At 46.2% G+C, this 27,228-nt stretch overlaps 1 protein-coding gene across 8 annotated transcripts in view; it reads left to right on the plus strand.

The window, feature by feature from the left end:
- Window positions 1-619: 619 nt before the first annotated feature.
- trip12 (thyroid hormone receptor interactor 12) overlaps window positions 620-27,228 on the plus strand; it is a 63,987-nt gene continuing 37,378 nt past the window's right edge. Inside the window, exons 1-16 of one of the 8 annotated variants that reach the window (XM_017686134.2) lie at window positions 635-733; window positions 4,637-4,666; window positions 9,677-9,748; window positions 12,713-12,859; window positions 13,675-13,809; window positions 15,153-15,786; window positions 16,005-16,254; window positions 21,583-21,688; window positions 21,892-22,028; window positions 23,309-23,392; window positions 23,737-23,832; window positions 24,446-24,597; window positions 25,039-25,074; window positions 25,181-25,276; window positions 26,422-26,514; window positions 27,058-27,219. In XM_017686134.2, coding sequence (XP_017541623.1) covers window positions 12,762-12,859; window positions 13,675-13,809; window positions 15,153-15,786; window positions 16,005-16,254; window positions 21,583-21,688; window positions 21,892-22,028; window positions 23,309-23,392; window positions 23,737-23,832; window positions 24,446-24,597; window positions 25,039-25,074; window positions 25,181-25,276; window positions 26,422-26,514; window positions 27,058-27,219 — 2,079 coding nt within the window. In that variant the 5' untranslated portion in view covers window positions 635-733; window positions 4,637-4,666; window positions 9,677-9,748; window positions 12,713-12,761. Of the gene's footprint in view, window positions 789-811; window positions 1,075-1,529; window positions 1,815-4,636; window positions 4,667-9,676; window positions 9,749-12,712; window positions 12,860-13,674; window positions 13,810-15,152; window positions 15,787-16,004; window positions 16,255-21,582; window positions 21,689-21,891; window positions 22,029-23,308; window positions 23,393-23,736; window positions 23,833-24,445; window positions 24,598-25,038; window positions 25,075-25,180; window positions 25,277-26,421; window positions 26,515-27,057; window positions 27,220-27,228 lie in introns of those variants that run through there. The other 7 variants (XM_017686135.2, XM_017686132.2, XM_017686136.2 and 4 more) reach the window with 7 other exon arrangements.

Consider the following 27,228-nt stretch of genomic DNA (forward strand, 5'->3'; position numbering starts at 1 on the left):
TAAGGACATCTGAACCATTTCACACCAAACCGTTCTAAATCACTGTGTTTACATGTAACGTTAGGAATTCTGAAAGTCGGTGGAGTTCCCCTGTGTTAGTGCAGGTGGTGTGTACCTGTTGGTGTGCGAAGGTGATCTGGTACAGGTCTGGTACAGGAAGGGGGGGAATTTGGCCACTCAGGGTGAACAGAGTCTCTTCCAACAGAGCCGCCATTGTAGGACGCTGTGGACGGTCACCATGGCAACCAGAACATTCACTCCACCTCCTCCCTCCCCTCCCCTCCCCTCCCCTCCCTTTCTCCTCCTCGAAACCCCGCCCCCTCCTTTTCGCCAGTGACGTTGCTCCGGAGCAGCGGTACAAGATTACGCTAAAATTTTTTTATACATTTATGCTTGGATGTCCGGACTAAGACTTCAGGTGAGGCTCATATTTGGAAGGAAAATGTCTAAATCAATTAAAATATAATTTTTGAAAAATGTTTTTGTTTTTTTAAGGGGAGGTCACGACCCAGCGGATTGATATGTGAAAAACGGAGGGGGGGTTGTATAAACAAAGGCTGGCTGACTTGCTTTTTTACGCTCCTACTCGAACCGGAATTGGTTATTTCTGTTATCCGTGTTTCTAGATCGTGTTTTAGGTGCTTGTGGGGGGTTTACAAGTTCCTCGGATGTTGTTTTCTGCCAGACGAACTAGTCCCCCAGCTCCCCGGCGGAGGATCGGTGCTGCGGTTCGGTGAGTGCCGAGTGAAGCTGCGCTGTCACAGCCACAAACCCGCAACACGAACTAGGTAACAAAATAGCGCTTTTTATCGAATTAATCCGTACAGACAACACAAAGCGGCTCTCAGTGGCGCTCACGGGGCTCCCTGCATTTGTTAGCCGCCGACAAACCGTGGATCCGATCCGGGAGAGAATGAATAATAACGCGGTTTTCCAGTTGTGATCTGTCGGATCCAGTTCCTGCTTTTCCTGTTTTCTTTTTTGTGCGGAGGCCGCTCAACTCAGCTCAGCTTTCTCTCTCCGACACACAATAAAAACACAAACTACCACCGCAATCATTTCTTGACAACGTTGGTAAGGCTTGAGGACGAATTTATGCTCTTTACTGGAACAGAAGCGAGTTAGCGTGTAGGTGAACGTTAATGCAGTGCGGCGGAGGAACGGCATCGTTAAGCAGAATCACAATACGAGGACAGTCTCTTTTTAATTAAAGCTTATCTTTAAATCAAACTCGGGTGAACTGGGATACGACACGTAAAACGGGGATGAACAGCGTTTAATGACGAGCTTTAGTCTCGGCCACAAACAACAATACGAAGCTGAAGTTAGCTTCCTAATTCGAATTCCCCGTTCCACCTTAAGTGTTGCAGCAGTCGCATTCTGCCGACGCCAGTGCCAGAATGTAAGTGCTGCGCCATTTAAGGTGGAACGGAGAATTCGAATACTTAAGCCTGCTAACAACTTTGTCATAGTTGAGCGAATATAAAAGCCTGTCTGCTTTAAAGTGGCTAGCTTAACTTAGCCTAGCCGGTTTGAGGCGAGGCGGTGTTCGGCGTTAGCGCAGCACGACAGCTCCACGTATGCCGCCGCCGCCGTCGAGGCGGACAGTCGGCCCAAACCGCGGCGCTGATCGATAGTCCCTTCAGCAGTTTAGCTTAGCCAAAGCCGTTTCTAGCCAGCTCGCCGGGCTGCTGATGTTGACCCTGTTCTGCTGACCAGCCGGACGCGAATTCGATGTGAAGTGGATTTTATTTTTTTGTCCCTTTTCTCTTTTCTGTTCCAGTTTTTTGCCTCGTACTGTCAACGTTAGACAGGTAGCTAACTGGCTAACTTGGTGCTAGCTAACACTTCAGCATTAGCGTTAGCCGTCTGCAGTGTCGCATTGGTGTTTTCAGCCCCAAAACAGACAATATTAACACGTGTTAGACGGATTGGCACGTTTAACACTCAGTTGAAGATGAAATTGGCTGTATTTGTGATATTTTTGTGTGAGAGAGTGTCCAGGTCTGAGGCCGGCGATGCTACCTCGGCTAGGTCAGCTTGCTAAATGCGTCAGAGTTTGGGCCTCGAATAAAAACTTAGCGACTCAAAACAAATTAAACCCTTTCACACAGACCAGCGTCCGTGTTTCTAAATGATAGTCTCACAGCACCCGGACAGTTTAGCTAGCTGCAGCCCAGCTGGCCAAATAATGCCGAACAAAGCCGAAAACAGCGTTACTGGTTCGGGCCTAAATGGCCTTGGTGATAATTATGTCGTATTTTCACGTCAACATTTGGAGCAGCCGCAGCTCTAGCGCGGACAAACGACTTACTTCAGATAAAGGTTGTAACAAACGCCGGCTTTCTCACTCAGACGCGTTATTAGCTTGTTTAGCCAAGTTCTCGATCTAAACAGCTTCACTGTTTGTCCAGCTCGCTGCACAAGGAGCTGCTGTGGTTTGTAAATTATTCGTATCGGCCTTTTTGGTGTTGAGTGAGGTTGTAATGGTTGTTTTAGGCCAAGTTCGTCCACGCTAACCCTGAACTGTGTGAAGGATGATGTGTAGATGTAAAGCATTATTGTTTCTTTCTGAATATGCTGCTCAGACACTGAGACACTGTAGAAAGTATATTGGATCATGAAGGAAACGGGGAAGCACAGCTGGTACAGGTTCACAGAATTTCTGATTTGAGATCATACAGTTGTCTCGACTCAGTACAGCAAGAATAATTAGTGTCTGGAAATGTCAATGCTAATGATCCCGTTTTCAGAGCCTACAGCTTTATAAATGTATAGTATTTTAAACAAAATCTGTATAAATGTAGCGTGCGAGCTGTGACAGTGTGAGATGCTGCCATACGATTTTACATCTTGGTGTGATGCGATAGTTCGCTGCAGTACCGTACGTTACGACAGGATGCGCTACAGTCCGAACAACTTGATGCACTGCGATTCGGTGGTGCACTGCGATTCAGTGCAGTTCGATGCGATTCAGTGCAGTTCGATGCGATTTAGTGTAACACAATACAGTACGATGCTATACAACTTAATATTCGGCCGTCTGGTTTGTTCATTCCGCTACGATACATTACAGTAAGACATGCTACATAACAGGTGACTGTGCAATTCAGTGCAGTCCGATATGCTGTGATCAGATCTGAACCTCTGACGTGTTGCGTCCCTCAGAACGGTGGTGTGAACTTAATTTCTGAAGTTGTGGTGGCCTGGACTCATGTTCAGAGGTTGTTTTCCTCCTCGTTCTGTGTCGGGACGTATCTGAAATTCCAGTAGACTCCGTTTCGACCGTCTTTGTGAAGATCTTCAGATGTTTCAGCTGAAAATGACCGTCCGGAGTGCAGCACTGTGTGTAGGTTTAATGAAGGTCACGCGTTCCTGTTTTGTCGGTCAGTTTCCTTGCCGAGTGTTGCTGCTTGGTCACATGACTGGCCACAGTTCTGTTCGTGTCAGTGAAACAGGATGTTAAAGATGTAGTAAAAGGGTTTTCTGAGCCGGTTCCTTAAATAGTACATGCTCTTCTTAAAGCCTGAAGCTAAACTCCAATCTTGGTTACTGAGGTTTAAAGGGGAATTCAACAATTCCTCAAAAGTTCATTCATAGTGGTTTAATATTATTTGCCGTTCAGAACCACCAGTGAACCTACGTGTGTATCTGAGTTTATATGGAATGTTGAATATGGAGAAAATAATGGAAAATCTGAAAATTAAGTTTGATAATTATTCTGTCTTACGTTTTATGATCAAAATCTTCTCTAAACTATCATAAAACAGCATCTGTCATCAGGCAGTGAATTCACAACCATTTCATGTAGGAACTTTCTGTGAGGAGCTTTTAGAGGGGGATGTCTGGTTGTCATCACCACCACTTTAAACAGTTCCCAGTTTTGGGAAATTTGTGAAATTCTGTAAAAGTGTGTGTGTGTATCTTATTAGGGTTCACGATGTGTTTGTAGTTACCGGTTTAGTTGGTAGCGAAATGTCGTGTGTTCAGATTCAGAAAAGCTAACTCTTTGTGAAACTTGACTAACAGGAATAAAAGATGTAGATGGAACTAATTAAATAATTAGTCTTGGAGATTCACACCCATGTTTATCTAAAATTTTCTTTATATGTTTTCTTCCTGTAGAGTGAAGTCAAACATGGCCGTGTCTAATGTTACTGTGATAAACTCTCAATAAGCCGTTGTGAATGTGAAGGGTTATAAGCAGTGTTCGATTGTAAAGAGAGCAGAGCTGGTGCTGTTCGGTTGGTTTAGTGCAGCTCAGTGTGTGAAGTGTTGAATGTTATTGTATTGATTAGTTATGATGGTGTATATTTTTAATATGGCTCCACTTTGTCTGTCCTAGGTGATCAGATGTGAGAATGAAGATGAAAACCGTCTTGAAGTATCGTGTTGTTAAATGTTTGCCATATCGTCAACTCTCGATCTAATTAAAGTCGTAGTAGCTCTGATCTTCAGAGCTGGGAGTGATGGTTGGTGTTGGTTTGTGGTTGTTTGCATTACCGACTGTTTGTAAATTCCTTTTTTAGTCAAGTCTCAGCATGTTGTTACATTTGACTTTTAAACCCACTTTTCTCTTTCTTTCCTCCTCCCCTCCACTCGTCCTTCCCTCCTCCCCGGCTGATGTTCTTCCCAGGCTGCCGGTTGGGGCTTTTGCACACGGCTGGTAAGTTCTCACCATCTTCCCTTCCTCCACACGTCAGCGGGGTGGGATGCTGATAGGCAGGTGGAGGGATGGGCGGGGCTGACCAAACATGACACCAGTGTTCTGAAGTTCCTCTTAAAGTGATAGCGAGACATCTGCACCCCCACCCCCCCAGTTTGTACCTCGCCGGTTAGCCCGGAACTAACGTAGCTAACGAGCAGTGGAGGGTTAGACCCGGCCGGTTAGCTCGGAACTAACGAGCAGTGGAGGTTTAGGCCCCGCCGGTTAGCCTGGAGCTAATGAGCAGTGGAGGTTTAGACCCCGCCGGTTAGCCTGGAGCTAATGAGCAGTGGAGGTTTAGACCCCACCGGTTAGCCTGGAGCTAATGAGCAGTGGATGTTTAGACCCCGCTGGTTACCCTGGAGCTAATGAGCAGTGGAGGTTTAGACCCCGCTGGTTAGCCTGGAGCTAATGAGCAGTGGAGGTTTAGACCCCACCGGTTAGCCTGGAGCTAATGAGCAGTGGAGGTTTAGACCCCGCTGGTTAGCCTGGAGCTAATGAGCAGTGGAGGTTTAGACCCCGCCGGTTAGCCTGGAGCTAATGAGCAGTGCAGGTTTAGACCCCGCCAGTTAGCCCGGAGCTAACGTAGCTAACGAGCCAGTGGAGGTTTAGACCCTGCCGGTTAGCCCGGAACTAACGTAGCTAACCAGCAGTGGAGGTTTAGTCCCCGCTGCTTAGTCCGGAACTAACGTAGCTAACGAGCAGTGCAGGTTTAGACCAGTTAGCCCGGAGCTAACGTAGCTAACGAGCAGTGGAGGTTTAGACCCCGCCGGTTAGCCCGGAACTAACGTAGCTAATGAGCAGTGGAGGTTTAGACCCCGTCATTTAGCCCGGAGCTAACGAGCAGTGGAGGTTTAGACTCTGCTGGTTAGCCCGTAGCTAATGTAGCTATCTCTAATTTTCTATGTTGTTTTTTTCCTGTAGTTTGAAGAGTAAAGCATGGCCGTGTCTAATGTTACTGTGATAAACTTTCAATAACTAACGTAGCTAATGAGCAGTGGAGATTTAGTCCCCGGCGGTTAGCCCGGAAGTAACTAGCATTGGAGGTTTAGACCCCGCCACTTAGCCTGGAGTTAACAAGCAGTGGAGGTTTAGACCCTGTCGGTTAGCCCAGAGCTAATGAGCAGTGGAGGTTTAGACCCCACTGGTTAACCCGGAGTTAACGTAACTAACGAGCAGTTGAGATTTAGACCCCACCGGTTAGCCTGGAGCTACCGTAGCTAATGAGCAGTTGAGGGTTAGACCCGGCGGTTAGCCCGGAAGTAACTAGCATTGGAGGTTTAGACCCCGCCGGTTAGCCCGGAGCTAATGAGCAGTGGAGGTTTAGACCCCGCCGCTTAGCCTGGAGTTACCAAGCAGTGGAGGGTTAGACCGGAACTAACGTAACTAACGAGCAGTGGAGGTTTAGTCCCCGCCAGTTAGCCTGGAGTGAACATAGCTAATGAGCAGTGGAGGTTTAGACTCCGCTGTTTAGCCTGGAGCTAATGTAGCTAATGAGCAGTGGAGGTTTAGACCCCGCCGGTTAGCCTGGAACTAACGTAGCTAATGAGCAGTGGAGGTTTAGACCCCGCTGGTTAGCCCGGAGCTAACGAGCAGTGGAGGTTTAGACCCCGCCGCTTAGCCTGGAGCTAACGTAGGTAACGAGCAGTGGAGGTTTAGACCCCGCCGGTTAGCCCGGAGCTAATGGAACTAACGAGCAGTGGAGGTTTAGACCCCGCCGGTTAGCCTGTAGCTAACACAACTAACGAGCATTGGAGGTTTAGACCCTGCTGGTTAGCCTGGAGCTAATGAGCAGTGGAGGTTTAGACCCCGCCGGTTAGCCCGGAACTAACGTAGCTAATGAGCAGTGGAGGTTTAGACCCCGTCATTTAGCCCGGAGCTAACGAGCAGTGGAGGTTTAGACTCTGCTGGTTAGCCCGTAGCTAATGTAGCTATCTCTAATTTTCTATGTTGTTTTTTTCCTGTAGTTTGAAGAGTAAAGCATGGCCGTGTCTAATGTTACTGTGATAAACTTTCAATAACTAACGTAGCTAATGAGCAGTGGAGATTTAGTCCCCGGCGGTTAGCCCGGAAGTAACTAGCATTGGAGGTTTAGACCCCGCCACTTAGCCTGGAGTTAACAAGCAGTGGAGGTTTAGACCCTGTCGGTTAGCCCAGAGCTAATGAGCAGTGGAGGTTTAGACCCCACTGGTTAACCCGGAGTTAACGTAACTAACGAGCAGTTGAGATTTAGACCCCACCGGTTAGCCTGGAGCTACCGTAGCTAATGAGCAGTTGAGGGTTAGACCCGGCGGTTAGCCCGGAAGTAACTAGCATTGGAGGTTTAGACCCCGCCGGTTAGCCCGGAGCTAATGAGCAGTGGAGGTTTAGACCCCGCCGCTTAGCCTGGAGTTACCAAGCAGTGGAGGGTTAGACCGGAACTAACGTAACTAACGAGCAGTGGAGGTTTAGTCCCCGCCAGTTAGCCTGGAGTGAACATAGCTAATGAGCAGTGGAGGTTTAGACTCCGCTGTTTAGCCTGGAGCTAATGTAGCTAATGAGCAGTGGAGGTTTAGACCCCGCCGGTTAGCCTGGAACTAACGTAGCTAATGAGCAGTGGAGGTTTAGACCCCGCTGGTTAGCCCGGAGCTAACGAGCAGTGGAGGTTTAGACCCCGCCGCTTAGCCTGGAGCTAACGTAGGTAACGAGCAGTGGAGGTTTAGACCCCGCCGGTTAGCCCGGAGCTAATGGAACTAACGAGCAGTGGAGGTTTAGACCCCGCCGGTTAGCCTGTAGCTAACACAACTAACGAGCATTGGAGGTTTAGACCCTGCTGGTTAGCCTGGAGCTAATGAGCAGTGGAGGTTTAGACCCCGCCGGTTAGCCCGGAGCTAACGAGCAGTGGAAACTCCCAGTTGAAGAGGCGTAGAGTTTAAAGGTTTAATGGAAATTAATTTAATGTAATATTCTATACCAGTTTAAAGGTTCTTTATACATTCTTATTAACTCTGTCTGAAGAAACTTTTCATGATGCAGTGTTCTTTGAATGTTTGTTCTGTGTAGAACCAGTTTCTTGACTAAAGAACTCTTACACTCCATCCATTTTAGTGTAGTCTGTAACATTTGTATTATGTGGCATTTCTTTTGTGTTTTGAGAAGGTTCTTCATCTTCAACACATCTTATTTATAGAAGTGGTTTTCAGAAGAACAGCATTTTTCGTAGCCAGTAACGGTTCTTCTGTGGCATCTCAGGAAGATTTTGTTTTAGCACCTTTTTTCCTGAGGATGAGTGTTTAGGTGTTCTTTGTGGATGGAGTTTATGAAATGGTACTGTTTATTATCCAGAGCTGGGCTGAGAAGCTGACCTCCTGGTCCTGAAGAGGTGCTTTAGCGTGTCTACCATACCAGCATTTCACACTGTCAAAGTAGTAACTGTTGAAAATAACTGATTTATATTTAAAAAGTGGAAATTAGTGAAGACCATGTTCTTTATGAAGCTGTTCAGTAAAAATACTGCATCATTTCCTACAAATTATCCTTTCTTTCTTGTGAACGTTTCATGGAATTTGAGTGAAAACTCTGCTCTGTTTCAGGCCTGATATGATAATGCTGGATCAGGACTAATTAATGATCTGCTGTTCGTATGTAGAGAATGGAGAACACAAACGAGTGTAAAGCCTGAGGTCAGCAGGACGGTGTTTGGGATCCCCTGTTGTCCTAGTTTTTCACAGCAGTTTTACACTTATCTGCTGATATACCAATAGGATCACTTGGATCATGCATCATAGATGTAGGGGTGATGGGAACCAGGCGTCGCCATGATTACAACACAAATATAGACATTTTATTTACTATCCAAAACCACCAGAGAACCTACACGAGTCTTCTGAGTTTATATGGAATGTTGAAGATGGAAAATAGTGGAAAATCTGGAATAATAGTTTTTTTCTTTGGGGACTTTTTTGCCGCACAGCGCCCTGCATGTCTCCCTCCACCATGAATGGAGTTTAAGTTCTCTAAACTATCATAAAACAGCTTCTCGGTCATCAGGCAGTGAATTCAGAAACATTTCATGTGGGAACTTTATGTGAGGAGCTTCTAGGGGGGGTTCCTATTACCACCACTGTGAACAGTTCTGACTCTAGAACTCTAGAACAGAGCGCTTCACACCAAACTGCTCTGTTTACGTCTTGACTGTTTAATTATGTGGAAATTTTGAAAGTTGACGTTCCTCTGTAAGAACCTTGTGATTTAACAAGGCCTTTTGACTGACATGCAGACTGTCCAATCAGAGGCTGTTAGGATGTTATCAGTGTTGCCAGGCAGCTGAATGTGACTGCAGCACCATTTAAGGTGGATCTGAAAGTTTAAATAAGATGAGTAAGAAGCCAGTTTCACAGACACATTTGAGGCTGCGCTTAGTGCGCTAACTGGTGGGATATGAGCTCCGATCACTCGTTAGCTGCATTAGCCTCATAGCTTCAGCACTAAAACTACAGACGCAAACTTCAGACACAGATCAGAACCAAAATCGAGCTTTGTTGGCCAGGTCTGCTGTGCATACAAGGAATGTGGGTTTGGTTACAGGAGCTCACAGAACACAGACACACTCATATATAGAGAATAAAATAAATATAAAATATAACAAAACCTGCATTCCTACCATGACTCACTCACTCACTCACACAGTCATACCTGTAAACCATACATTGTCCAAAGTATGAGTCTAAAGTTAAAGTGCAGCAGCAGTTAAAGGGTAAATAGTGGCAGAGAAAGGGGTCAATGAGGTGGCAGTCAGATCAGTGGGGTAATATGGTGGGGAAGTGTGGTGACAGATAGGTGGGGGTAATAAGGAAGGTGAGTAAGATGCTAGAACAAACACTGGTTTGAGCGGCAGTTCCAGAGGATGGAGTTGAGCTTGATACTATATCCCAGTATCTGTAGAAGTGGACGACGAAGAATATTGTTTTATGTGATATTTTAACTGTTCAGAGAATGATGGCTTGTCTGGATGCTGGTAGCCTGGATGTCCTGATCCTCATCTGGCTGAAGCACCGGCCTGAGGTAAGGAGCTGGAACAGGTGATGTCCGTGGTGAGAGGGGTTTTCAGAGTCTCAGCCAGTTGTCTCTGTTTTGGGTGTGGGGGGTTCAGGGGCAGTGGGGGGTTTGACTTTAAGCTGAACTGTCACTTTAACCTTTAGTGTGTTAGTAAATCAGTAGAAGCTAAAGGGAACCATAAATAAATCATAGCTAGGATCCCTTTTTAGAACCCTGTTATTGGGTTATTGATTCGATCAGGTGAAGATCACATCTTTCTCATCTCCTGAATTGATCTGTGTGGGTGGGTAACAGTGTCACAGCGAGGGTCTGAGCGTGGCTCTGATTGAAACGGACCGTTTATTGTGATTTGAATGCTTGACCTTGATCAGGTCATCATGGTGAAAGCAGTGCAGGCCTGTTTACATCAGAGCGATTGATCTTGATTCGGGTCCAAACGGTGGTCTTTGAGTTAGCACAGTTTACCTCTTGCCTGATTGGCTAATGGATTAGTTCACAGCTGATGTTGTAACTTCCCATTTAAACTCAGTGGGACTGAATCAGAACTCATTCTCCTTCTGAGCTCTGAGGTGTTGACGAGTGAAACTCTGGCCTCTTTTCTAGTGTGGAGCCAATCGGTTCTCTGGGCTGTACTGTGCCGTTCTGTGCCAGGCTGGACTTGTGAGACTGGTTCTGGTTTCTTTTTCTGTCTGTTATATCGCCTGCAGAAAGGTTTACAAGACAGTAGTGCGTCCTGCTGTGATGTATGTTTTGGAGACTGTGGCTCTGTCTAAAAGACAGGTGGCGGGGGGAGGTGGCGGAGATGAAGATGCTGAGATTTTTGTTGGGAGTGACAAGGATGGACAAGATTAGAAATGAGCAGATCAGAGGGACAGTGAAGGTGGAGCAGTTTGGAGATAAAGCCAGAGAGGCCAGGTTGAGATGGTTTGGACATGTGTTGAGGAGGAATAGTGGATATGTTGGGCAAAGAATGTTTGAGATGGAGCTGCCGGGTAGAAGGAGAAGAGGTAGACCTCAGAGAAGGTTTATGGATCTAATGAAGGTGGACATGGGGATGGTTGGTGTAAAAGTAGAGGAGGCAGTGGATAGGGCAAGATGGAGGCAGATGAGTCTTGGGTGCGGTGGTTAATCAGTGGCTCTGAGGTCACATGATGGTCCTAAGGGAATATAATTGTTATAGAGACGTAACTATTCTACCGTAGAATAAACAGCTGTGTTTGTGTGTTTAACATTCGCGGTTCTGTGTGTTAAGTTCACTCTGCGAGAACCCAACATCGGGTTTTGACAGTTTACTGCACCGTCCTGGATTTTGTGATTGTGCTGACTTTGTCATTAAGATGGTCAGTTAGTTACACGAGTAGTACTGAGATGTGAGAATACTGAGCTGGACACTGGAGTCGAGGTCTGGATTTGTAGCCCTTTTGATCTAAATCTGCACATCTTGCTTACACTGTTTATGCAGCTTTAATTGAGCTGGGTTTGTCCTACAGTTGTTATTCTGCACTCTGATCTGATGGGGTGTTGATGCTGAACGTTTAGATTAAATGTCCTATGTGAGGCGGGTTCCACAGAGCAGAACACTCAGAGCTCATTTTGAAATCTTTACGTACTACTTGCTCTTTACAGAAGTGTCTGGGTTTAAAAGGTTTGATCTGCTCTGACTCAGTAAAATGAGGATTAAAGTGGATTAAAAGAAGCTCCATCAGAAAATAATCTGTTGTCAGACGGTCTCATTACGGCCGTAACGTCGCTTCTTTCAACTCAGGTTCTGCTGTTACATCAGACCAATGTCTTAAAACATAAACCTGTTTCTTACTTTGAATTCCAGAATTTGACAGTCATTAGAAGCAACGTAACAGCAAAGTTACACCCCATTCAGTTACTGCACTGACCAGTTAAGCCGCTGCTGTTTGGTCTGTCAGGGATCGTGTTATTAACTGACCTGAGATGGCATAATTTCTACAGCTGTCTGTTTATGGAGAAACCGCTTTTAGAGTAAATACTAACTACTAGTTAACTAATTACTAGTTAAATTTGCATTTCACAAGAAAAGTGATTTTCTCTAGTAAAAGCTTAATTCATATCAAATACATTTCTACTTATTTATTTATTCAATTTGTTTTATATAAGCTGCCTGTTTCAATAAAATAAAACTTGAAATTCTGATTCAAGAGTAGCATTTTCAAATTTAGAGATTTGAATTTTGAGTGTTACAGGTTGTTTATTCTCATCTAAGCGCAGTTCAGTTTCATGCAGGTTTCAAGCAGCTAAAACTGGAAGGTTCTCCGTCTGAGAGCAGCTGGAGCTTCCTACAGTCACAGACTTCCTCAGACTGTCTGATCACAGTGAGATCAGACTCGCTATCACAGTGAGATCAGACTGATAAACCGCAAGAGACGTTGTTTTCTGTGCAGGTACAGATCTGGATAAAGATCTGGAGTTGACCTTTAATCCCCGTTATTTTTGGAGTCCGTTTGACCCTGTTCACTGTTTACAGTCTCTCAATGAGTGGCATCGTTTTTTTTTGGTTTGTGTTTAATGAAGTTTCCTAAGTATTGGAGAAAACTGGGTGAAGATAAAACAACATGGTGGTTTCAGTTCTGGACGTGATTTGTACACGTCATCTTTGATCTTTGTGTCTGTTTAAACTCTGATTGTTTAAGTTGCACAACAATCTCACTCACGTTTGGTGTTTTGAGGTCAGTATAAAATGTGATTTTAAAGTGTTAAATAAACCTTCCCTCTGCTTTAGAGTCCTAACCTATCAGCCCTCACTTAATCACAGGTGCATATTTCAAACCGACCCTAAATAATCAAGGTGTAAATTTGAGGATGACTTGGGTTAATCTCTGTTAATATGACCTCACTGGAACATCTCATACTCACACGGGTGATGGATCTCTCTCTCTCTCTCTCTCTCTCTCTCTCTCTCTCTCTCTCTCTCTCTCTCTCTCTCTCTCTCTCTCTCAGTGAATGGTAGTTTATAGTAAGGGTATGTCCCTTCAGGAGAGAGGTGCCAATGTCCAACCGGCCTAATTCCAATCCAGGGGGGTCACTGCGCCGTTCACAGAGGAACACAGCCGCGGCCCAGCCACACGACCACACGCTCACGGGAAGGTCAGTACACACACACAGCAGTGAGAGAGCGAGTGAAGCTGAGCTTTGATCTGAACTTGTGTTTACAGTTTTTTTCTTTGTTTTTACAGAGCTGTTTGTTTACTGTGACATTATAAGAGGTTTTTAAAACAAAGTTTTAATCATTGTTTAGAGTAACTTATTAAATCTGTGCAGACAGGTGACAAATTAAACTCCAACATAAAAACCCCGGAGTACCTACGCCGAACCAAGCGAAACACTTTACACAGTTAGCCTGCTAGCTAAGCTAACTAACGTTAGCTTCACCTGACGAGCTACAAGCACAGCCAGTCAGGACACCGCGTACACGAGAACTGCCAGAATTTCACCACAGGAGCAGTTTCTGGAGATCAAACACAAATATATTCAATACTCTGAAAGAGGCAGCCTTCAACTCGGCAAACCAAATGCTGCCTTAGACAGCTGATGGGTAGGTTTCTAACACAACAGAGCTTTTGTGCAGAAATCCCTGAAATGTTCTCCTGTGAATGATCCTACTGTCACCTCACTGCTCGAGCTATGAGTTTGGTCTGGTGGTGTTGAGCAGTACGTCTGGAAGCATCTGCACTCGTTATGTTTCTCTGCTCTTTTGTTCAGGTTTGATTTGTCGCCCGTCTGTATTAAAAATGAAGGTTTTAGGTTGTTTTTAAATCTAAGGTGATTTTTATTAACATTTTTCTGTGAAGACTGTACAGTAATGTAAGGTTTTGAGGGTGTTTAGTCTTGTGTGTGTGAATATATTATGTACCCCGTCACTCTCTCTGGTGTTTTGCTCTGTAATTTCCAACCTTCTCCAGGTTGCAGTCAGAGCACGCCAAACATAAAGCAAATTCCCCTCCAGAAAGTAGAAGATCATATACTAAAGCTCCAAAAGCTCCAAAAGCCCCGCCCACCTCAGCCGCTGGCTCCGCCCGTGGCCACGCCTCCCGCAGGTACTCCTAGGCTTGCTGAATGAGTGTGAGTGTGTGGATGTCCTAGTCTGAGTTTATTTTCCAATATTGAATCTCATCCGAAGTTTGGTTCGGCTGCTCACTGCAAAATAACGGCCTTATACTTTATTTACTTGCTGAGTTTTATAAGACCGCAGATGCTTTCACAGCTGACATTCATCCACATCAAATGTACAGTTTTCCTCTTAACCTCAGTGTAGTGTGCAGTTCACTGAGTGAGGGTGTCCATGCAGTAGTCAGGCGCCAGGTCAGAGCGGTGGATGCGGATCTTGTTCCAGCCGCACTTCAGCTGGTTGAAGAGCCTCAACGTCAGAATCCGTTCCAGCAATAGTTGAAGTGATTTAAGCTGTTTAAACAGTGAAAAGCGACTTTTCTCTGTGTGCAGCCGCGTTTCTAGCCTTAACCAAGTAACTGACGCTGCATCAGCCTCTAGTGCTTTGGCACCCTTATGTGCTTCTCTGTGGCCAACATGATTGTGCAGCACTGTAACTCCTCAAATCAGGTTTAGTTCAGAGAACATCTCCAGATTGTCAGATTTGGTTCCGTAGGGTCTATACAGAAGCAGAACTGAATCGGGTTGAATGTGGCCGACATGGATCAGTTCAGAAATCGCTTTGATTGATTTTCCAGGTGAAATCAGGACATCCACAGGGTGGAAGACTCTTCCTCCTTCAGCCTTTTAGGGAGAAGAACAGTGGAGTGTGTTGGTTCTTTGTGTTGAGCCGATCATTCAAAGTCGTTTTCGTGCTGTCCCGGTGCAGTTCTGCGTTTGCGCTGCCGTCTGCTCAGTGCTCAAAGTCCTGGGTGATGTGATGCAGAGTGAGCTGGCGGTTTTGTTTACAGTAACAAACTTCCAGCAGGAAACAGGAAGCTGAGGAACATCGAGCTCCAGCTCCGCTCAGGCAGAAGCTTCAGTTTGAGCCACCTAGAGCTACCAGAGTTAGCTAGCTGCAGCACTGAGGCTGTTAATGTTAAAAATGTATTAGAGGAAATGATGGAGGATTCGAACAGCTCTGCTGTGCATAGTTATGCTTGATATTCTGGATATGAAGCATAATTTAATCACTCGTTTAATGTGCGTTGGCCAATGTGATTAAGGATGTAGCTAATCTTAGTAGTTACCTAATGTATTGTTGTGGTAATGGACGCTACTGCACCAGTTTTTACTGCTGGCTAACAGATGACTTGGTTAGTTAATGGCGAACTGTGAGGTCGGGGCTGCAGCTGGATTCTAATGGACAGATTTGCTGTGTGAAACGTTCCCCTGCTGTGGAACCCTGTGCTGATCTCTGTCTCTCTGTCTCTGTGTGTGTGTGTGTGTACAGAAACAGTCTCTCTTTGTCAGTGTTGGATCCGGATTCAGAAGCAGCAGGAAGTTCAGGCCAGCAGGAGCAGCGTGAAGGCAGCGGCGTTAGCATTAGCAGCATTAGCGTCAGTCGCGCTCTCAAACGAAACTCCGCCTCCGAGCACAACAGCACCGGCTCCTATTCTCCTAGTCCGGCCAAGCGGCCCAAAGCCCAGTCTGAGAGCTCCAGGGCCGGACCCTCAGACCCACCCGGAGCCCCCGAGCCTAAATCCAAGTCCAAAAAGCGGCGTTTAGCACCGGAGCCGCCCCCCAGGGCCGTGAGCAGGAAGAGCAGCCCGGGCCCCGGACCCAGCGGGGCCTCCAGCACCTCCTCGTCCTCAAATAAACGCAAGAAAGCCGACGCTTCCTCCTCATCCTCTTCCTCTTCGTCCTCATCCTCTTCTTCCTCGTCTCTCGGGGGTCCCCCACCCCCCCGCAGTGAGGCCGGCCGGCCAGCGAAACCCTCCAAGCTGGCGTCCAAACCGGCCGCTTCAGCCAAAGCCGGGTGCAGCGCTGTCACAGACTCCTCCTCTTCCTCCGCCTCTTCCTCCTCTGCATCCTCTTCTTCCTCCTCCTCGGCGGCAGCAGGCGTCAACAGCAGCGCCCCCCTGCAGGTATGGGTACTGCCCACTCACATATTCATCTCTCTGCTTCTGTGTATTGCAGTTTGTTTGGTGTTTTTTTTTGGTTCTTTGAAAAAGTAATGATGGGGTTTAGTGGAGGTAGCGTTGTTTAACCTGCCTCTCTGATAATCCACCGTCTGCAACAACTTTAATAAACCGCTGACTTGACCCCCTGATAAACTGCTGACGATGCCCGTCTGTGCCCTCAGGGTGCCCGGCTGAAGCAGGGTAAGGACCAGAGTAAGTCTCGTCGTTCGCGCTCCGCTTCCTCCCCTTCGCCCCGCAGAAGCAGTCGTGATAAGGAGCAGCCCAAGCCCGCCGGATCCTCCAAGTTCGAGTGGACATCCCGCTTCAACCCCAAAGTCAACCTGCCAAAGCCCAGACTGTCCCTGCCCGGGTCATCCAAACCGGAAAGCTCGTCCAAGCCCGGACCGTCCGGACTGCAGGCCAAGCTCGCAAGTGAGTCACTCAGCGGTGTGTGGGTGAGTCGTGGGGGGTGTCTTAACTGTGAGAACTTGAAGACTTTAATGACTGTTGTTCACTAAAGACAGGAAATTGATATTTTGATTGAGAAACAACACAGAACAGGCAGTCAGAACACAGCTCATTTACATATGTCAGTCTTATAGAGTCACGGATGTTCAGAGGGATGCTGGGAGGACTGGGAGGCTCATTTCAGTTTGTGTCTGTCTGTCTGTCTGTCTGTCTGTCTGTCTGCTGATGCTGGATGAGATTGGTAGTGTGTTTGGGGTGAGAACCACCGAGAACACGTAAAGAACACAGTCAGCACCTTTCTGTATGTGGAGGTGTTTATTATGGAGGGAAGAGCTCAGTGTGTGTGTGTGAGATGCTCTGGATGGGGTACATGGTCCCTTAAGCCCTGTGCTCCTGACCACATTCAATTTTTAAGGGCCCAAAATGTGAAGAGGTTTTGGTCTAAGTGGAGGTTTGTTAATATCCCTCTTACTCATTGATGAATCTTCTCCATTGATATAAAAGTCTCCTCTCCTCGTTGTGTGTCCTGGGACCATGTGTTTTAACATGGCACTGACTGTGTCTGATCAGTTGTCGTAATTTGTCAGCTTTACTGTTTACAGTACTAACGGGGAAAAAAAACAAACCTAAGAAAAGAGGGGTGAAAGGTCAGCATCGGGCAAAAGAGTCTGTGTGGCTGGACTGGCTTTGAGGAGGATGTGATCTGAAGTTTCCAGCTAGTTCTCTGGTTTAACCCATGCAGCTCACAGACACAGCTGCAGCTTTCAGTACGAGCTCAGACTCGGCACTCGGCCCTTCAGAGGATCTGATGCTGCAGGGCTGATTAATCAGAGCCTGGCGAAGGTGGAGGGGCTGCTGGATAAAATGGTCTTCAGTCAAGCTGACAGTCATTTATAAAAGGAAGATCTCTGGTTTTATTGGTGCATTTGTTTGTTATTCTGGCCATAATATTCATTGTATTGGTGTCCTGAGTGGTCAGTCTTTGTGTACCTGTGCTTTGCAGGACTTGCAGGTGTCTAAGTGCGGTTCAGTTGGGGGTGCAGAAGAGGTCACTTCGTAACACAGGCAGCAACTCCGGTAGTAGTTAGAGGAGAACTCCACTGATTTTACTGAATTCCTGCATAATTAACTGGTTAAGATGTAAAGAAAGCGGTTCAGAGTGGTTTAGTGTGAAACGCTCTATTCTAGATAAACTGACCGAATCAGAGCTGTTCACAGTGGTGGTGATGGGAACCAGACGTCCCCCTCTAAAAGCTCCTCACAAAGTTCAGAACCATTTCAAATAGGAATTCACTGTCTGATGACAGATGCTGTTTTATGATGGTTTAGAGAACCTTTTGAGCAACCTTAAAGCAACATTCTTCAGTAATTTTGCATTTGCTACAATTTCAAAATAATTTTGATGCTACAGTGACTGATAACGGTGGGAATGGTGTCTGTCATTGCTGCTCTGGCCTGAGAGCTGTGTGGCAAAATAGTGCCCAAAATGAAGAAATTATTGCTATTTTCCATCAACATTCCATATAAACTCATTCATGTAGGTTCTCTGGCTCTAGATGGTAAATAAAATGTCTATCTGTGTTGTAGTCATGGCGATGCCTGATTCCCATCACCACCGTGATCCTCTCTGTTTACACCCCGCACATTGAATTATGGGGGAACTGTAAGGCTGTGAAACACAGAACAAAACGTTTACACTTTTCACAGATCAGTGCAGCTCAGCAATGTCGTCCAGGTCACGCAATCGTCCTACGTCCAGAATCAGTGATGTGAAATGGACCAGAATGCTAACGGCTGAGGGCTAATCAGGAACAGCCCACAGCTCGTTAGAGCTGATTAAGCGTGTCTGTGAAAGTGAAAGTAACCGGTGGCGAGACTGATCAGATCATCTAAGTGAAACTCGTCCTGACGGAGAACTGCGCTAGTCCCCCCTCAGTAAGCAGTAATGAATTGGGGTCTGGAGTTCTGCTCACTGTGGTGGGTAGGAGGGGGGCAGTCTGACTGTGATGGGGAACCGGCTCAGGTTCCCCCCCCCCACGCTTCGCCAGCGTACCGCGCTAAAAATACCCACTCTCCACTAACGCTCCAGCACCTAATGCTCAGCTCTGTCGGCGGGGGAAGGACGGCTTTACTGTGGATTCACTGACAGACAGGTGGGAAAAGATCAGACTCAGAACCTCTTCAGGTGGGTCAGAACACACAGACTTGTGGGAAATTGAGTCTGTTTGAGGGCTGTTTGGACTCAAACTGTAAATGAGTTCTTTTACTTTGAGAGCAGTGGAGGTGAACTTTACAAGGCGTGTGTGATTGTGTGTGTGTGCACAAACAGCAAAATCTAATTTACATTTTATCTCCCTTTTATAGTTCTCACTCGCGAGTGCGCGCGCACTTGTGCACGTGTGAGAGAACTATAAAAGGGAGATAAAATCCAAATAAGATTTTGGTGTTTTTCAGTTCCTCAGTTCAGCTTTTTGCTACTTCAGTACACTAGTTGGCACTGTGTGTTCAGTCCAGTTTCCAGTCCATGAGCCGTATTACAGAAACTTTGTTTTATTTTATTTTTATTGATTATCTGATAAATTTTACATGCATTCATATTACAGAATCAAATCTGGTCTTTATTTAGGAATTTTATCGGATCTTACAGCCTCTTGTCTCCAGTTAGGAAATCTTAACTTAATCAAAGTCAACAGTTGGCTGTCGTGTCTGTTTATGAGCAACTGACCCTAAACACACACAGCTGAACCGCAAACACGTCATCAGAATAGTGTTAAAATGTGAGTTTAGCTGCTGTTACTGATGTGAAAAAGTTCAAACACAACTAAAGTGATGAACTGTAAGTAGTGAATGCTGTGAGACCGCCCCTTGCTGTTTTTCAGAGCGTAGCTGCTGCCCAGTTTCAGTCTCCATTTCCCAAACGCCTTAGCCGAGCAGGCCAACGTTCCTCCTCCTAATAAAGACAAATAATATTAACACAGGAAGGTGATCATAGGGGCGATAGAGTTCTTGTCGGCAGCGTCTGAGATATTTAAAACGCAGAGTTAGAAAAGGAAAAACTATGCTGCCCTACAGCCATAGAAAAACCAGCCAACGAAAACATAGAAATCAACCTTAAACAGAAGTTAGGACCCTGCTGGGGTTGCTCCTAAGGTCCAGACCCCGAAACTGAGGGGAGGAGTCTAGCCTGTTCCAGCAGGACCGTAGCATAATTGGCTCGTGTTGGCTGTTTTCAGGAATGAAATCGAGCAGAGTTAGCCAGCATTAGCAGTTATGGAGACAGCGAGGTAGCTGTTATGTTACTTTGAATTGCTGGAATTAAGATGGTGTAGTTGGCTAACATTGGCTGCTTTCTGTGATTTATAAAGGGATTGAGATGTGAGGAGAACATCTGAGGGTCAGGGGCCATTTTATTAAATCTGATTTCTGGACTTTACTCTTATGAGAGAAATTGTCTCAATAAATTTAGGTGTAGGTCTTAAAATGAAACAGAAGGAAGTGTTTAAACTGTTACTGATGGATCTGTAATGAGTGAGAAGCATGTAGTCTGAGCTGTTGTGGCAGAAACAGTTCAGGTTGGTTGAGTGGGGGGTGTGGTGGGGGGTGCTGAGTCGGGGAAGGGGGGTGTCAGAGGGCACCATGCCAGTGGGACAGAGTTGTACCCGGAATAGAGCTTGAACCTGCTGCTGGGGCAGCGAAAGGCTCCAAGCTGGAAACGGATTCACCAGATTACAAAGAAATGTGGATGGCTCTATTACAGCAGACTCAGCCCGGATTGGCTGAAGTGCTGTTTGTGATGTGTAATCCTAAGCATAACTTGCCCTGGAGCAAATTATACGTGTAGAATAAATTTTCTCTTTATTTTACCTTTATTGGAGTCGGGAGTCCTGGATGAGAAGGCAACTCACAAAACGATCAACTATGAAACACCAGCAAACCAGCAAAATCTGAGTCAAAACCAAATTAGAAATGAACAGAATGATGTAATTCATTAGCAGTGATCTTAGTCCATGGTGGCATATCCTGATGGTGATTCAGCGGCTGCAGTCCAGAATTCTGCACATGTCTGATTGTTATAGTGTAATAGCACCAGAGAATCACCAGCAGCTTCCTTTCTTTTAATCATGCATGAAGTAAGCAAGAATATGAATACATGAAAGATTAAAAGAAATGAATACTTACTTCTCAGGCTGGAGCGGTGCAGCTCGGTCTGTTGTCTGTTTTGTTTGTCCTCCTGTTGTTGGCGTTTGGTGTTAAACAGGGTTGACAGAGTTAAACATGCTTATTTATCTAAACTCCTTAAATGAGTCTGACCTCATTGACCTCCATGTTTCCTGTTTGAACTGTTTTGGGAGGCATTTGTATCAGAGTTCAGCTAAAATCGCTGTGTTTAAGCTGCTGTTTGTATATAATCAGTTACCCCATTGAGTAGAGCTGCCCGATAACTTGTTTGAGTTGTTGTGATAATTGACTGTTTGCTGAGTGCACTTGTGTATTGTTGCTGTTGGAATGAATCCCTGTGAATGCTAATGTTAACTTTTAATAGAAGGTAATGTAGGTTTGGGTTATTTGTGTTGGTTCGTTCTTCATGAAAAGTATAGCTCTGCTTTACACATTTCACGAACAAACGATCCAACACTGATGGAAAAAAGAGAATGATTTAGTGAAATTAGTGTTTTCAGATGTGGACTGGATATGACACCAGTAAGCAGAAAATACAGTGCGCATCTGAAGGTTGTGGTAGATTAGTCCTAACTGAAAATTAAGCATTTGTAGCTGTATAGATCAGGTGGACTGTAGCAGCTGTCAGTGTTAAAGGGTTATATTTAGGGACTGCAGGTTTACAGCTGTGTGCAGTTTCTGACCCCATCAGCAGGTTTATCTCCATTTCACAACTGTTTGGGTCTGAGGTGGGTTTCAGTTTGACCCTGAGTGAAGGACACCATGTCCTGCTGTGTAGAGGTCAGAAATCTTTGCAGAAGACACTGTAACCAGCACATTCACTCACAGCTTGTTTACCCAGACCGGTCTTTTGGTTTAACCCCTGCCCCCTTTACTGTGATTGGCTGCACTCAGATGGCAAGTTTTGATTAACACTGGTTTGATTGAAAGACGATAAATGAGACGCTGTGGAGATTGAGAAGCAAATCAGCCGCACAGCTTTAGATATACATTAGCTCATTCTTACTGTTCATCCACGCTGTACTGAGCTCAGCACAACCTGCTGCACTGCAGCTCAGATTTCTCACAGTGTGTGCAGATTTCAGCAAACTTTGTGTCTGTGTGCGTGTTTAGGCTTGAGGAAGTCCAGTAAGAAGCGTAGTGAGTCTCCCCCAGCAGAGCTCCCCAGCTTTAGGAGGAGCACACGCCAGAAGACCACGGGCTCCTGCGCCAGCACCAGGTAACATCAGCTGTTTCATGTGTTTTGGGGGGGGATTTGAGGGGGGGTACACAGCAAACTCCCAAGCCTTGATGCATGCTTTCTCGCTCTCTCTCGCTCTCTCTCGCTCTCTCTCGCTCTCTCTCGCTCTCTCTCGCTCTCTCTCGCTCTCTCTCGCTCTCTCTCGCTCTCGCTCTCTCGCTCTCGCTCTCTCTCTCTCTCAGTCGGCGAGGCTCTGGCCTGGGAAAGCGCGGGGCAGCCGATACTCGCCGACAGGACAAAATGGCAGACTCTGACAACAACCAGGATGGCGCAAACTCATCAGCTGCGAGAACAGAGGAGGCGCCCCAGGGAGCTTCAGGTACCACAAGAGTCAGAGCAGATTAAAGTAGATCAATTTCATACACTTTCATTTCCAACTGAGTTTTAATCCAGATATCACAAAATTACACCCATTTCTGCTTGAACCAACCAAATTCTTGCTGACGTGACTGTATCCACACAAAATTCCCTCTGAATATGATTGTAGCCCACAAAAAAAAAACACCACCCTCTGGACCCGACTGTAGCCCCACAAGAAAAGGCTACCTCTGGGCCCAGTTCTTCGGTAATACTAAATTTAACATGAGCTTAGTGATATATTCTCTCTCTCTCTCTCTCTCTCTCTCTCTCTCTCTCTCTCTCTCTCTCTCTCTCTCTCTCTCTCTCTCTCTCTCTCATTCTCTCTCTCTCTCTCTCTCATTCTCTCTCTCTCTCTCATTCTCTCTCTCATTCTCTCTCTCTCTCTCATTCTCTCTCTCTCTCTCTCTCTCTCTCTCTCTCTCTCTCTCTCATTCTCTCTCTCTCTCTCATTCTCTCTCTCTCTCTCTCTCTCTCATTCTCTCTCTCTCTCTCTCTCTCATTCTCTCTCTCTCATTCTCTCATTCTCTCTCTCTCTCTCATTCTCTCTCTCTCTCTCTCTCATTCTCTCTCTCTCTCTCTCTCTCTCTCTCTCATTCTCTCTCTCTCTCATTCTCTCTCTCTCTCTCTCTCTCTCTCTCTCTCTCTCTCTCTCTCTCTCTCATTCTCTCTCTCTCATTCTCTCTCTCTCATTCTCTCTCTCTCTCTCTCATTCTCTCTCTCTCATTCTCATTCTCTCTCTCTCATTCTCTCTCTCTCTCTCATTCTCTCTCTCTCATTCTCTCTCTCTCTCTCATTCTCTCTCTCTCATTCTCTCTCTCTCTCTCTCTCTCTCTCTCTCTCTCTCTCTCTCTCTCTCTCTCTCTCTCTCTCTCTCTCTCTCTCTCTCTCTCTCATTTTCTCTCATTTTCTCTCATTCTCTCTCTCATTTTGGAAAAAGTTGGCTAGGAAACAAACAAACATCAGTCCAGATTGTTATGTTACGGTCACACTGAAATGAACAGAGTTTGCTGTTGGATTATTTAGCAGAGCATCTGAATCTCACCTGAACTGCACCGATACATCAATAGCAGATCGGACTCCATAAAGATGGCTGATACTCAATGACTCTGATCTCTCTCTCTCTCTCTCTCTCTCTCTCTCTCTCTCTCTCTCTCTCTCTCTCTCTCTCTCTCTCTCTCTCTCTCTCTCTCTCTCTCTCTCTCTCTCTCTCTCTCTCTCTCTCTCTCTCTCTCTCTCTAGCCTCTAGCTCAGTAGCCGGAGCCGTAGGGATGACCACGTCCGGGGAGAGCGAGTCGGATGACTCTGAAATGGGCCGACTCCAGGGTACAGCACCTCTTTCCTCACTATTTAGTCTGTCAGCCATTAACAGCTCTGTCCTTTCACTGAGGGACGCTTCACACAGCAGAGTTAGCTCTGTAGTTAGACTGACCGATCAGAGTCGAGCTGTACTCTTTTCATTAGTTCACTTTAAAGTGATAGTTTGGATAAATATCATTCCTCCAGCTGCCCCACCCCAAGTGCTAGTCGACCACTCAAGATGAAGCTCATGTAGGTCACAAGTAACCTGCTGTTCAGTTTTCTCTGCTTTACTGAGAGGTACTGCTTTTTGAAGTGTTAGAGTTTAAAACTAAACAGAATCGGACATTAAAATGTAGTTTTTGTTGCAGCCCTGCTGGAGGCCCGTGGTCTCCCACCTCACCTGTTCGGACCCCTGGGGCCCCGCATGTCCCAGTTGTTTCACCGCACCATCGGCAGCGGAGCCAGTGAGTACTTATGCTAGGCTAAGGTAACTTTATTGCCGGCGGGGTCACTGTGCCTTGTTTTGGTGAACGTTTTTGGTGTTGTGTGACTTGAGCTGTGACATCAGCGCTGATCTCGCCATGGAAGAAAGACGAGAAGAGTCTGGTCTTGTTACGAAACCACAGATCAGACAGAACCAGGTACTCCTGGTAAATTGAAACTCATACAGTTATCCTACGTTTTCTTTCTGCTTCATTTTGTTAATGAATGCATATAAATGAGCCAAAACTGATGGATGTCCAGTAGCGAATAAACTACAGCAGTCATTTCCTCCATGTTTTGCATGAATGAGTTCCTCTTGAGAGAAAACCGGGAAAAAGCTAAACTAACCAATCTCAGATTTTTGTTCCGGCATTAAGAGGAGGTGATTTTCAAATCAGTCCTATAACAAAGACCCCCTGCAGGAAACTACATTAGCCCAGTGAGCGGCTTCAGGCAGTCTGGTGTTTATTTATTTATTTTGGTACAGTTTTACCGTTTAACACAGCAAAAAAAAAAACTTAGACTTATTTTATTAAATTAGTTTAATCATGTATTACAAATTACTAAACAACATTTCTGTCTGTCTGTCTGCAGGCTCTAAAGCCCAGCAGCTCCTGCAGGGTCTCCAGGCTACGGGTGATGAGTCTCAGCAGCTGCAGGCTGCTATAGAGATGTGCCAGCTCCTGGTGATGGGTAACGAGGAGACGCTGGGTGGTTTTCCCGTAAAGAGCGTCGTTCCTGCGCTGGTCAGTCCTGCTCATTTCTGAGAGACGGTGCTAACATACAGGCTACAAATATTAGCATTAGCGAACTAGCTGCAAACATGACTCTCGCACTCGACAAGACTAAATCAGAGCTGGTTCCCCTTCTAGACTGCGGTGTAGGGCTGTACGGTAAGTCATCAAAGCCTAACAGATGCTGGTCTCTACTTTCCCATATGGGGAGGAGTGACTTAACCACCCAGCTAAACAGCCAAACACAGCAGCTCAGCAGCTTGGGGGCAGAAGGCTGGGTGTGTGCCCCCTGTTTGGCACCACCATTTTAAATGATGTGGAGAATTGTCATCAATATGACTGTAAATGAAGTACTAAGGTTAAAGGATCTGTTGTGTTTTGGTTTATTATTTAGGGCGAGGTGCTTGTTAATTTACTCCTCTGCTTATCGTCTCTGCTGTTTTCTCTCCACAGATCACACTATTACAGATGGAGCATAACTTTGATATTGTGAGTGGAGCTTCTTTTTTTCCTCTGTCAGTTTTAGCCTGACCGACGTTCTGTTATTGTTTTCCGTAGATGTCATTTGAAAGATTCTGTTCATGTTTGTGTCCAGATGAACCACGCCTCCCGAGCTCTGACCTACATGATGGAGGCTCTGCCGCGATCCTCCGCTGTCGTGGTGGACGCCATCCCCGTCTTCCTGGAAAAGGTGAGTTAAAATTGCGCCTCTGCGGGAAAGAAACAGTACTTATCTAAATTATGTATCTGTTGAACTGTTGGCCACTACAATACATAGGGTGGTGGGTTAGCTGGTTTCGGTCAGTGGAGTTGGCGGGCGGGAGCTGGCGCTGGCTGGTTTCAGGCAGTGGAGTTGGCGGGCGGGAACTTGCGCTAGCTGGTTTCGGGCAGTGGAGTTGGCGGGCGGGGGCTGGTTTCGGGCAGTGGAGTTGGCGGGCGGGGGCTGGTTTCGGGCAGTGGTGTTGGCGGGCGGGGGCTGGTTTCGGGCAGTGGTGTTGGCGGGCGGGGGCTGGTTTCGGGCAGTGGTGTTGGCGGGCACGGGCTGGTTTCGGGCAGTGGAGTTGGCATGCGCGGGCTGGTTTCGGGCAGTGGTGTTGGCGGGTGCGGGCTGGCGTTGGCTGGTTTTGGTGCTGAAGTTCTGTGCATCGCTGCTTCCCCTAAGTTGGCTGATGAACATGTTTGAAAGTGAACCGCCTCCCTGTTCCTCCCTTTTCCTCCCTGTGCGGGTTTGCTGATTTTAATTCAGATTCAGTAAATCGAAATAGATTACTGACAGGGTGGGGCACCAGAATCCCATTTTACTTATTTTTTAGGGTTTAAACACGCAGTGCGTAGAACCCTATTGTTATTGCTCTTCTTCTGCTTCTGTTGCTGCATCTGCTGCTTCTTCTTCTTCTGCCGCTTCTGTTGCTGCTTCTTCTTCTTCTGCCGCTTCTGCTGCTTTTGCTGCTTCTTCTTCTGCTGCTGCTTCTGCTGCTTAATGTGAGAAATGCTGCCAATGGTCATGTAGTTCTGACGTCTATGTTGAAAACCTCTTGCATGTTGTACGAAGCAGTGTAGCTCAGTACATATGAATGGAAAGTTATGTTTAAAGACCTCTGCTCGCTGTTTATGGCAACTGAAGGCCTTTTGATGAATTGACATTTCAGTTATATTCACTCTGCCTTTGAATAAGATCCAAAGAGCTTGAGGCCTTTTTAGGCCTGATGGGCTAAACCTGCAGTAGGGCTAGTACTGCTTTTGCATGCTTGAACCCGCTCATCGGTGCTTGCGGCTATATTTATCATTTTAATCGTATTGGAAAATATACCATGTTTGTTTTTTGTACTTCAACAGCTTCAGGTGATCCAGTTTATCGATGTGGCTGAACAGGCTCTGACCGCTCTGGAGATGCTGTCACGGCGACACAGCAAGGCCATCCTGCAGGCTGTGAGTACAAAACACATTTCCTAACCTTGCTGTGTGTGGGTGTTCGTTAGCCTGTTCAGAGGAGAGAGGAGCAGCTGCTGTGGGTGTTTAAGTGATCAAAGCAAATTCAAAAGCATGTAAAACATTTAACTTCACAGAGAGTCCAGACTAAACCTTCAGCTCACACTGTCGATTCGGCACCACTGCAGGATATTAAGGTAACTGAGTCGTCAGATCAATCGGATTCGATCATCAGCCAGTATTAAAATGGTCATTTTGGAAAAAGTTGGCTAGGAAACAAACAAACATCAGTCCAGATTGTTATGTTACGGTCACACTGAAATGAACAGAGTTTGCTGTTGGATTATTTAGCAGAGCATCTGAATCTCACCTGAACTGCACCGATACATCAATAGCAGATCGGACTCCATAAAGATGGCTGATACTCAATGACTCTGATCTCTCTCTCTCTCTCTCTCTCTCTCTCTCTCTCTCTCTCTCTCTCTCTCTCTCTCTCTCTCTCTCTCTCTCTCTCTCTCTCTCTCTCTCTCTCTCTCTCTCTAGGGTGGTCTAGCGGACTGCTTGCTGTATCTGGAGTTCTTCAGCATTAATGCTCAGAGGAACGCATTAGCCATAGCCGCTAACTGCTGTCAGAGCATAACTCCAGACGAATTTCACTTTGTGGCCGACTCTCTGCCGTTGCTCACGCAGAGACTCACTCACCAGGTCAGAGTG

Source organism: Pygocentrus nattereri, chromosome 7, assembly GCF_015220715.1.
Source record: "Pygocentrus nattereri isolate fPygNat1 chromosome 7, fPygNat1.pri, whole genome shotgun sequence".
Classification (NCBI taxonomy): Eukaryota; Metazoa; Chordata; class Actinopteri; order Characiformes; family Serrasalmidae; genus Pygocentrus; species Pygocentrus nattereri.